The following is a 12,989-nucleotide window of genomic DNA, read 5'->3' on the forward strand; positions in this document are numbered from 1 at the left end:
CCAATACTTAAGGATCTTTCCAAGCTTTATCTTTCAATACGAAGTTGAAATACTGTGAAGCACCACCTTTAAAATGCAAGGTATTCTGGAAAATCAAATAGAGAAGCTGAACAATACAAAGTATAACATGTCTGTCCTTCCCCACATTCACTATTCGTTGTTATTCACTGCAAATACCACAATCCTATGAAGGAGACAGAAAGAATATAAAAACTTCTGACGACACAGAACAATAACCTTGTGAGTTCACTCTTCTATTACTAGCTAATTCCCTAGGATTCCAGGATTCTACCCCTTACCTACTGCTTCCTCTGCTGACCTACAGCCTAAAAATTCTTGTACTAATTTTATTACTTCTATGTATCTCATCTTCACATACCTAACAAAAACTATTAGAAAGGAAAGCACTGGGGCAAGTGTAACAAGCAAACTTTAGCAGCCAGGAGATAGAGATGAAATCTTTACAATTAGAAAAATTAGAATAAGAAAAGTTTAGGCCAAAAATCATGAGCACACAGAGAACTCTAAGATCAGATAAACAGCAGAATCTCATCTACATGCAGAGAAATAAGTCAAACACCAAGAAATTAGCAAGTGAGGGAAATAGAAGGAAAAGCGTTAACAGAGTTCAAGGAGGATTTAATACCCATGTGTGTTCAGTTTTAATTCTTCCTCCTCCTTTAGTTCTTTAATAGCATGATCACTCTGGAGGAAATGGGGGAGGGGAATATGAAAAACAATTTTTATCTTTCCTGATACTGTCTCTGCTATTGTGTTTAATATTTTAACATTGCCTCCAACAACTATCAGATAACTAGAAAAAAAGCAACAAAAGGAAAAATAAGTTTATTTTTTCCCTAAGACAATGTCAAATAAGCAGGGTAGCAAAATTTCAAACAGCAAGACAGTAAGAACTTCAAAGCATTTTCATAAAGAGAAAAGGTTATAAAAGAAAAAAAATTAAAATTCTTACCAAGTACTTTCAGTGGTGCCTTTTCTAGGTTCACAAGAGCTGTACCAAAGGGAATTGCTAATGTTGTAAAATTGTTGGAATCACTCATCAGAGGACATTCTGGTAGAGTAAGGTAAAACCTCAATGCTTCAACATCAGGTAAGGAGCTAGTCAGTTTAGGAATCAGATTCTTTTCCAAACTAGCTGCCACCTATATTTTGACAAAAAGTAAAACCTACTTCATTTAAAATAAATGTACTTTCCCCAAAAAATGGAAACAAAAAGAAAGATAATTTTATACTATAGCAAACATGAAATAGTGAAAGAAAAAGTCTTGCAATGAATCAGTGAATGTAATTTGGAGTACAATAAAAATTAATGTCTAAGCACTACTGAGAGAATTCTCACATGTAGCTCTCTCATTTAAACTCTCTAACCTCTAGCCTTGGCTGGTATCGCTCAGTGGATTGGGCGCCAGCCTGAGAACCGAAAGGTCGCCAGTTCGATTCCCAGTCAGTCCACATGTCTGGGTTTCGGGCCAAGTCCCTGGTTGGGGGCGTGAGACAGGCAACCAATAGATGTGTATCTCACACACTGATGTTTCTAGCTTTCTGCCTTCTCCTCTCTCTAAACGTAAATAAATAAAATCTTAAAAAAAAAAAAAAAAAAAAAACTTTCTACCTCTATAGTTATATAAAGACTTAACCAACTTGGTAATGTTGGGTAATGTTGGTAATTACCATTAAGGGTCTGCACCAGATATCTGAAAAGATTTACAAATATTTGACAGCTAAATTACAAATTTTAAAATAAAACCTTTTTTTTAATCCTTGTATTTATGTATTTAATAAAATCTGAGAAAGTGCATCATAATGAAGACTATGAAACTGTAAAGTTAATTAAGCTTTACAAACATAAAGTAACATGGAATAAAAATTTCAACAGGCTACGTAATACAAATATAAAGTAATTTAAAAACAAACCTGCTGAGATATCTGAGGATGGTCAGGTTGTATAAGTTTGTGGAATAAGAGCCTAGCAGCATTCATATCAACCCCTGAGAATCTGGTGCCTGTTCTATAGTGATCATCATTGCTATTAAAAAGAAAGAGAAAAAGTAATAAAATAAAACTTCAAAGTTATTTCACTTCTTATTTAATAAACTTTAAAATTCAGTATATCAAAGAATTGCCACTTACCTAACAGCTAAAAAACTCCCATTTAGACAACCAGAAGAAGAAAATGTTCCATCTATTTCACTAAAAAGTAATGTAAAGATCACAAAACCACAAAATGAGAAATCTGTTTGCCTTATTTTTAATAAAAATTCAAATCAATGTTTAACCTATTATTTAATGCTATAAGCATTCTTCTAACCAACACTCACTTAGAATGAGGATTTTAAAATTATTAAAGATTGATTAAATAATTCTTGATAAATAAAAAATAACTCTCTATACCCTTGAGTTTCTCATGTATTACCTTTCATCCTGACTCATTGAGCAAATCTGATATTCCTTTAAAAAATATTTTACAAAAAACATGCACATTTAATTTTTTTAATTCCACGCTATGATAAATCTAATCCAGGAAGTTTTTTGTTTTTGAAGCCTACTCTTTGGGCTTTTAAGAAGAAACCAATCTAGAATAAAAAAACTGCTTATCAGGTATACCCCTCATACCAAACACACCAACACAACCTACAATTAGAAAAACTGCAAGTACAAGGTCATCTAGAAGCAAAATATTCAAAAAGTAATACTCAATTCTTCCAGGGAGTATAAAAGACAAGACAGTGACTACTATGAGTCTGGAAAAAAAATAGTTCAAACCCAAACCTAAAGTGGTTATATTTAATATTTAAAGTCATTTCACATGTCATTAGGTATATGAAAAAAACATAACAGATAAAAGATCTCTTAAAATACCCATTATTATAGAAAGTCTAGACATTTTAACTTTTGTACATAAACTATTCAGTGTATAATATTTAATAGAATATTTATTTAAACAAAAACTCTTGAGTTTAGGTTGCTCTACCAGAGTTGAGAGGCTGTGCCTGTGTGAGAAGTTGTGCTTGTGTAGGTTAAATGTTCTTCTTACTTAGCTATCTCCACAGGAAACCTTCCAGAGGGGTAGCTCAGCCATTTTTGAATCAGAGCCTCGTTCACAGTCCAGATCTGCTTTGAAGGATCAGAACATCTAAAGTCATCTGGTGGCCCACAGTTCTAAATTTTAAAACAAGTAGATTAGTCAGCAGAAGGAGATATATACTTATGTATCTATATCTATATAAAAATTTATTTTAAAGGAAACTGATTTCCTTTAAAATTATCATTTTAATTTTATCATTGCAACCTAGACATACAATCAATTATACTGTGCATTTGATGTTTTAAAAACAGGAAGTAAATATCTACTAAACACCTCCAACAAAATCTTAATTGGATGAGAAAAATTATGTAGACTTGAGAAAAACGATTTGCAGCAATTACTTTATAACATATAAAGAACATTAATATGGGTTTAAAAATGTCTTCAAAATTATTTGAGCTTAGTAATTATTTATATGATTACTATTACCTGGAGATTAGAGTAATGTGAAAAGCTTTGGTCTCCACCTGAGAAAATTCTTTTTACACAGAAATATTCTTCAGAACCTATAATAAAAATAAAATGAAAAAAAATCAAGATTTGTATCACATTTTTCAAAGTATCAAATATGCTACTGGATTTTCTCTTAATCATCTAGCTTAATTAGACCTCCCATTCATGGACTCAATGGATAAATGCAGTGTAATATTCTAATTGCTATGGAAATCAAACTGACCAAGTGACAAATATTAAGTGATCCCACAAGCATAGGCAGCATTTGGTAAGTCTACAAGTCTTTCTTCTGGCCTGCACACAAAATTTGGTCTCTTCTAGTCTACCTTTATTATCTCAACAATTTTAAACTGAAGAGGACGTAAAAACTGAATGAAAGGTATAAAAGACAGTTAAGGAGAAAATAAAAATTAAGAACATTCATTTTTAAAAAGAATGACAACAAGTAAATGTTAAAACTTGAGTAAATACTTCACATACAAAATTATTTTTTCTTTGAATACAGCTGTATGAAAGTAAGGTAACACACAGCTCATTCAGGCCAACTATTTATCAATAAAACCCAAGTCAGGTTCAAAAATACAAAAATTAATAAGTACACTTAGTACAAGTAAAGAAGGGGCAATAAAGTTCCTTTACAAAAAGATATTCAAAGACTCTTCTCCTCAAAATGCAAAGAGTATCATCAGAAATACTGATGATAGTTTAGAGTACCACATACCAATACACCAAAGATCCATATTATAACTTAAAGCTAGTTATTTCCAAATATAATCCATTTCTGTCATCCTACTTCCAACCTATACCCTTTAGTTGACTAATGCTTCACCTCATATTATTTGTGATCATGGTTGCTATTGAGTTACAAATTTTTAAGGAAGGGGCCACATCTTAATTTCCTTGATTATTCCCACCTACCAAGCACACATTTATAAAAAAAATCAGTAAATAATTGTTCATATGAATACATAATATAAAATTATTTACCTAGCATAGAACATAGTAACAGCTTCACAGTTCAGATTAATAAGACCAAACTTTCTATAAGTAACAAGAATGTTCTCAGGCCAAAAGCAACTTTTAAGAACAGATTAAATATAAAATATTAAATAAACTGATCATTCAACTTAAAAAATCTTCTCTCTACATTATTCTCACAAGTCTACATGAAATCATTCACCTCCTCAAAACATTTAGTAGGATGTTATTCTTTCACTCCTAAAATGTAATTCTATCTTCTATATTATCAAGAAGACAGATGACTTATGTACAGTACATGAATGAGTTTCTAGGGACTGTTAGTAAAGCATCAAAAATTATTTTCCTTAATTTCCTGTTAATTACTACTCCAAAAAGTTTGTAAAACCTACTCATATATCCCATACAGCTTCCTGCAGACAGGATTTTGCTGACTGTATCCCCAAGTTTCCTAACTTTTGGGGGGGGGGGGTCTTCTGTATTTCTATAAATCAGTCGTTGGATCTAGAGAGGCTTTAATTAGAGTGTGGTTATTTCAAAAAAAAAAAAAAACTATTACATGGTAGTGATGATGGACTGTTTTTCCATCAGGAAACACATAATGTATGGTGAGGTTTCTTTTTGTGATGTTAGCAAACCACTCATTTGCCAAGCTAAGACCATTAATTCATTGTGGGTTTGATGGTATGCTAGCATTACTTCTGTATCTTGTAGCTGGACCATTAGCTTTCTCCCATCTACTACATAGTTTGTTACCCTGCAAAAGGTAAGAAAGGATTAATGTTTAATCATTTCCATTTATTTACTATTATCCTCTTGCTTTTTGCATTTGCATTTCTTGATACTAAAGAGAACAATAACTTTGGCATGTTTTTTTTAGTAACTAATTTCCTCTTTGGGAATTTCCATTAATTTACTTATTTGGTGTCTTAATATTTGTCTTATTTATTAAGTATCTTCCTGTTTTTCTCACCAATATCTATGAACACTTTAAAAATTCAGGTTATTAACCTCAGGTTGTATTTGCTACAAATATTTTCCGAAATAATTATTTGTGTAATTTTGTCTTACAGAAGATTTCTTTTTCCATTTAATCAAATGTATTTATCTCATTCATTACGATGAATTTCATTGTCATAAGGCTGAACGGGCTCTTCCCATCCTCAAATCATAGAATTATTTTATCCAAATTTTTTACATTTAATTTTTTTATCTATCTATAATTTATTCTACTGTATATTTTTAGGTTAGAATCTAAACTGACTTCCACCCCTGCCATTTTCATGTGTTAAGTAATTCTCTCTTCTCCACAGATGAGTAATGTCTTGTTTTAAGTTTATAAAAAAGCACTATAGCCCTTCCAACTATAACACAAAACTAAATACTTTTAGCACTCTTCTCTACCCGAAATGTTCTCCAAGTCTTTCTCAACATACTGAGTTAGAATTTAAAATAGAGAAACTGACAAAATACTGATTTATTTCAAGATGAGCAATAACCAATGCACTGCGTGTTAACATAGACAATATCTCAGTATTAGTGTAAAAGTAATTTTGCTTGACTATCCTCAAGCGTCAGTCTGTCAGTTGCAGAATATGAAAGAGCATAACTGAAGACAGAACATGGTAAGTGAATTTTATTTGCCTAAGTTTATACTCAACCCTGAAAGAAGCTATAAAATGTGTTACAATCTTAGCAAAGTTCACTCAGTTTTGAAGGGTATGCTCCTGTGACTTACTGGTTAATGCCTTCACCTATAATATAAAATGTTATTCTGTATTTTTTGTGGAATCAGCTCCATAGCAAAAATTTTGTGTCTCAATAGAATAATTTTCGATGCTTAATGTTGACTTCATTTTTTCATTTTTTAAGGGGAAAAAAGAACAAAGATTCTTCACTCATAAAAGAGCTAGTTTTTTTTTCAATCACATTACTATCTACATTTATTTTGAAATATTTTATTGCCACTTGGATAAAATAGGTAACCAAGTATTATACCTTAATAAAGTGTTCAAACCTCCTCTCACAACATTTTTGATTTTTGCTTTTCTGCTATGAGCCAAATCACGTCCCTTAAAAATTCTTATGTTGAAGCCCTAACCCCCAGTTCCATAGAATGTGACTATATTTGGAGATAGAGCCTTTAGAGAAGTGATTAAGGTAACAAGAAGTTGTTAGGGTGGGGCCCTAATCCAATATGCCTGGTGCCTTTGTAAGAGGAGCACACAGAGAAAAGTCATGTGAGGACACAGCAAAAGGCAGTCAACTGCAGGCCCAGGAGAGAGGCCTCAGAAGAAACCAAACCTGCTGACACCTTCGTCTTGAACTCTGAACCTCCAGGACAGTGAGAAAATAAATTCCTGTTCTTTAATCTACATAGTCTGTGGTATTTTATTATGGCAGCCCTAGCAAACTAACACACATCCCCAAATCAGATCCTAAATATAGAAAAATAAAATTTCCAAGACATTTATGTATTAATGAAACTACTTTTGGGATTTCCCACGGAGGCCTCAAAGAATCACAAAGGTTTCTTTCACTATGTAAGAAATGCAAGAAATAATAGGTCTGTTTGATATTTTACTATTAAAAAGGTTACATGGGAAGAGTTGTCCATCACAAAAGATATTCAACCTTCCATACGTTAAATTTATATGGTAAAATACAATTAATATAATTATTTCAAAAACTATTTGTTTTAGGAGAAGTCCCTGGGGATTCGTCAATGTCCCTACTTTCCATATGTTTAAGTATAATTAAGGAAACACTATTAAAAACTCATAAAACAGTTCTTGTCAAATTTTCCTCTATCAAAGTTCCGGTGGTACGGTACTCTCAGTCCTAATCTCAGTTATTATTAATTTATTTTAAATGTTTTCTGGTACTCTCTTACTGCTTTAATTCCTATTTAACATCTAGCCAGTGGTTTTCAAATGTGTTTCAGACTTATAAAGCTTTATAAAAATATAAATGTCCACGCCTGATGCCTAATTTACTGAATCTCTTTACTTGATATTCCTGATTTTATTACTGGTACATTAGGTCTCAGGATTATTATGCTATATTTCAAAGAGTTTTTTCATCTACAGAAAGTTATACTCATCCATATTTATAAATCAGATGCCAAAGCCACTGACGTCTTTAAGAATAGGCTTAATCATCATCCTTAAAAAATGTGTTTAAAAAGCATTTTGAGTATTTTTTTGCATGCCACAGAAACAACCAAATTTCCCTATCAGCCATTATTATTCTTATTATGAACCTTTATCAGATCTTTTCCTTGACAATTATCAGTATAAATTAATTAGCCATAGTGATTTCAAGCTTTTGTCATCTATTGATTGTTTAACTCTGATGCTAGCCTGAAGGCTTTCCTGTAAGCTACAGGCTAGAGTTGTGTTTTCAAAGGACCATCTCAGAGCTCTGGAAAAAGGACTATGCCAGGTATTTGAAACCCACTTATACTTCAAAGAACAGACTCTTGGGAACAGGCTTCTGGAGACATGGCTTAGGTAACTTCAAAACAAACAATTAAGATTTCTCTCCTTTTTAAAAAAGATAAGCAATTTTATGAAACTGCTAATCCAATATCCAGCAGAACAAGAACTCATTACACAAGAATGAATGATGAAGAAAATTTCATTGTGCTTATGTTTGCAATGTTTACTTTTTTACTCTTTTGTCCTTCTAAAGTTACCTAATTCACAATTTTGTAAACTTTGCTTTGATAAGCTGAAATGAAACATTTAAAAAATGGTACCTCTTCCTACCCTCTTCAGCTTGCCAGTATCTCCCAGAGAGGATCTTACATCCTCATCTGGCACCCCAACTTTTAAGACTGCTACTGAGGAAACACCCTAGGTCACTTGGCTCTGAGGCCCAGTGCTCACAGATCCCACAGGACTATAGGGGAGAAAAGAATTCCTAATTGGTTACCACCCTCAGGACACAACAAGAGGCAACAGGCTGAGGCACCCAAACTTTCTGTAAAAGAAGCCTTTTAGCTTAGCTTCATAGCTGTGCCCTGGGAGGTAGGCTTCTAATTAAATACACATCAAACAGCCTACTGCAATCCTCTCCAGAGCCCTATCTTTATGCTCTCCCTCTGGTGGTCTCCAGGGCACCAGTCTCTCTCAGAAGGGAGCTTGTATACACATCTGGTGTGCTGGTTTTTGTGGCTGCTGCATAAAACACCCCTTGCAAGACTGCCCAGCTCTGGTGGACAGTGGCGTTTGCATTCCTGGGTCCCATGGAACTGTAACAACTAGAGACAGTTCTTGGCTGGCTACCACCCCCAGTGAACAGTGCAAACAGCAGACTGACACATACCCCCTTTTCTGTGAAAAAGGCCTACTTGCTTGTCCTGGAGTTTCAGCCTGAGGGGCAGGCTTCTGGTTTACAGCACATCTAGGGACCTACTAAGTGACCTCTGGGGATAGACACTGGTAGATACCATCCTTGTGCTCTCCTGCCTTCCTTCCAAATCTACTGGTATCTCCCAGATACCGCTAGAGTATCCGCCATCCAGTGCCCCTGATTTTCGTGGCTGCTGCCCCAGGGATACCTCTAGATTGCCTGGCTCTAGTGGCCAATGGGATTTACACTTCGCAGTGCCGCAGGATTGTACTATTTGTGTACTTTACAGCTGCTGCCTGAAGATCTGTCTTCCAATTAGCCTGAATCTAGGTGCTGACTGAGATCCTCTACTTTGAGATACTGACAGGTCTTGATACACCCTCAACTACTGGAAGCCTCTAAAAATAAAACAGACTGCTTGGACAATCACAAAAGTTTGAGAGACAACTAAGAGCTAAGGCAGGGTTGACCTATATTACAACGCTATAGTAATCAAAACAGTATGGTATTAACATTAACAGGCACACAGATCAGTGGAACAAAACAGCCCAGAAATAAAACCACACGTATATGGTCAATTATTTCACAACAAAGGAGCTAAGATTAATAAGGAAGAGAGAAGAGTTTCTTCAATAAATGGTGTTGGGAAAGCTAGAGAGCACCATGAGAAGGAATGAAGCTAGACCATTATCTTACACCATACACAAAAAACTAACTCAAAATGGATTGTCCTAGAAGAAAACATAAGTGTCTTGACTCTGGCCTTGGTGACTTTTTTTTTTTTTTATTTGACAGCAAAAGCAAAGGCATCAACAATAAAATGAAAAGGCAACCAATGGAAAAGGAGAAAATATTTGCAAATCAAGTATGTGATACAGGGTTAATATCCAAAATATATAAAAAACAAACCTATCCACAGCAAAAGTACAAGTAATCAGATTTAAAAATGGGCAGAGGATCTGAATAGACATTGAAAGGCATACAGATGGCCAACGAGTACATGAAAAGGTGCCCAACATCAGTAATTATCAGAAAAATGCAAATCAAAACCACAGTGAGATATTACCTCACACCTGTTAGGCTGGCTATTATTGAAGAGAAATAACAAGTATTGGCAAACATGTAGAGAAAAGGGAATTCTTGTGCACTGTCAGTGGGCATGTAAATTTGCACACCCACTATGGAAGTTCCAAAAAAATTAAAAACAGAACTACCATATGATCCAGCAATTCTATTTCTCAGTGTTTATTAAAAGGAAAAATATTAACTCAAAAACATATGCACTCCCACGTTCACTGCAGCATTATTTACAATAGCCAAGTCATGGAAGCAAGCTAAGTGTCCATCAATGAATGAATACACAAAATGTAGTATGTATGCATATAATATATATATATGTATGTATGAATGTATGTATGTATGTATATACACGCACAGGCACACACCACAGAGAATATTACTCAGCCATAAATGAGAAAATCGTGCCATTTATGACAACATGAATGAACTTCATATTACACTCAGTGAAATCACATGGAGAGAAACATGTACTGTATGATCTCACTTATATGTGGAATCTTAGGAAAAAAATACAAATACAAAGCTCACAGATACAGAGAGCAGACTGCTGGATTAGTGGTTGCCAGAAGCAGGGGGTGGACAAAATGGGTGAAGAGAGTCTAAAGGTAAAAACTTCCAGTTATAAAATAAATAAATCATGGGGAAATAATGTGAAGAATATTAACTATAGTTAATACTACTATACTGCATATTTGAAGGTTGTTAGAGTAAATCTTAAAAGTTCTCATCACAAGAAAAAAATTATACCTAAGATGATTAATGTTAACTAGATTTATTGTGGTTATAATTTTGTAATATATGCAAAACTGAGTCAACTAGTTTCCAGTGTACAATATAATTTTTTTCATTGACATATATCTGATCCTTGAATTGAACTGAATTATATCTGATCCTTACTGATCTCCAGATCTCAGTAAGAACTCAAATTCTTACTAGCTCTCCAATGGTTATTCACATAGATCCATTGACAATTTGTTTGTACCTCTTTCATAATTGACTGAGTGATAGTTGTTGAATCTGGTATGGTAAGTCATTTTAAGGAATAATGCCTACAAGACCCCCTGTGCAGTGAAGGATTAACTCATCATGAGACGTGGGACACTGTCATGGGTTAAATTTGTCTCCCCCAAATTCTTATGTTGAAGTCTTAATCCCAAATACTTCAGGATGTAACCTTATTCAGAAATAGGGTTGCTGGAGACTGTAATTAGTTGAGTTGAGGTCATACTGGAGTAGGGTGGGCCCCTAACACAACATGACTGGTGCCCTTATAAAAGTGGGAAACTGGGACACAGATATGTACACAGAAATAATGGCATAAGCAGATGAAGGCAGAGATCTACGTACTAGTCAAGGAATGCCAAAGATTGCTAGCAAACCCCCCAGAAGCTAGAAGAAACACATGGAACAGATTTTCCATTATAGCCCTCAGATGGAAGCAACCCTGCCAATACCTTGATCTTGGACTTCTAGCCTCCAGAACTGTGTCAATAAATTTGTGTTGTTTCAGCCACCCATTTCATATTTTGTTACAGCAGCCCTAGCAAACTAATATAGCTCCCCAAACTTTATACCTCCTAAAGAAAGGTTTGACTTTTGCCCAGCTCCAAAGAAATATTCTCAAAATCTTTGGAATGTCCTGTTTAGAGTGTTGTTTACCTGTGGCCTTGAGGCCACACCAGGTAGGTTTATGCCAGCAATGTGATTTATGGTGGAGGCCACAGGCTTCACCTCTGGAGGGGCTGTGTATATTAAATTCACATTTAACTAATGTTTAGGCTACACAGCTTTAGTATAGTGCAAAATAATGATCAACCATTATATAGGGTGGGGCACCAGTAGGGTTACAACTGTTTGTATGGAAAATAATACAATAATTAATAAATAATAATAAACAAACTGTGTTTTGCATACTCACAACTGTAAACCTGCTTTTGCCCCAACCTGTATATATGCTATATATAATTATACAGTGGTAAAAGATATATACGAAATGTATCAAGTTAACCATTTTAAAGTGTACAATTAGGCAACATTAAGTACATTCACAATGTTGTGCGGCTATCATGATTCATCTCCAGAACCGTTTCGCCATCCCAAATACACATTCTGCCCCCATTAAACACGTCCTTGTTCTCCTCCTTCTCCCCTGGTGACCTCTACTCTACTTTCTGTTTCTATAAATTTGACTGTTCTAGGAACATCATATAAGAGAAGTATTATGATATTTGTCCTTTTGTGTCTGCTTCTTTCACTTTACATGTTTTCAAGGTTCATCCATGTTGTAGCATATGAAAATTTCATTCCTTTTTATGGCTGACTGCTATTTGATTACATGTATATTCCACAATTTTTCTGTAGATGGGCACTTCAGTTGTTTGCACCTTTTGGCTACTGTGAAATCAACAATTTTTTGATAAAACTAAATTAGAGCAAAATGATTGATTTTAAAACTCCATCCCCTTTCCCATTCCAAATGACTTCAAGATACACAGTTTCAAAAGTGACAATTCCTAAATGACAAAATTATATAAACAAAATACATGATTCCTTATTATATCTACGTGGCTTTAAAACATAAAACCTCTTTGTTAGGTTATTAGGGCCTTTTATGGAAGAAACTGGTATGATGAAACACCAACATGCTGCTGAGGACAAAAGAACACTACTACTAAAATAGACACATGTTCCAACCTAAGAGCAACAGGAAGAAAATGAAGCCATATTCATAATACAAATATCAAACATGGAAAAAAAAAAAAGAAAAAAGTATCACATTTTGACCTTGCGAAATAGAAGCATAATTGAGATAGCCTTTTAGTTAACAAGAATAAATAAAAAAGAATTGTCAAAATCATTCATAATAAAAAGTTATGAACCTTTCAAATGTCAATCTTCATAGTAAGCTCATCACTGAATAAAGTCTCAACAGACTCTAGTCTCACAACTCAGAGAAAAATTCCAAAGAAAACCAGACAAAGACAAAATAAGAAAACAATTTTGAAGAACAGCTTAG

At 34.1% G+C, this 12,989-nt stretch overlaps 1 protein-coding gene across 6 annotated transcripts in view; it reads right to left on the reverse strand.

Annotated features, from left to right (window-relative positions):
• The window catches only part of LOC112305483 (probable E3 ubiquitin-protein ligase HERC4), a 146,347-nt gene that overhangs the window by 83,439 nt on the left and 49,919 nt on the right, over window positions 1-12,989 (reverse strand). For all 6 annotated transcript variants that reach the window (XM_024561212.3, XM_024561210.3, XM_045196068.2 and 3 more), the window contains 5 exons: window positions 3,536-3,612; window positions 3,056-3,180; window positions 2,152-2,211; window positions 1,936-2,047; window positions 974-1,163 (listed from right to left, as the gene is read on the reverse strand). In XM_024561212.3, coding sequence (XP_024416980.2) covers window positions 974-1,163; window positions 1,936-2,047; window positions 2,152-2,211; window positions 3,056-3,180; window positions 3,536-3,612 — 564 coding nt within the window. The remainder of the gene's footprint in view (window positions 1-973; window positions 1,164-1,935; window positions 2,048-2,151; window positions 2,212-3,055; window positions 3,181-3,535; window positions 3,613-12,989) is intronic.

The sequence above is a fragment of the Desmodus rotundus genome, chromosome 4, assembly GCF_022682495.2.
Source record: "Desmodus rotundus isolate HL8 chromosome 4, HLdesRot8A.1, whole genome shotgun sequence".
Lineage (NCBI taxonomy): Eukaryota > Metazoa > Chordata > Mammalia > Chiroptera > Phyllostomidae > Desmodus > Desmodus rotundus.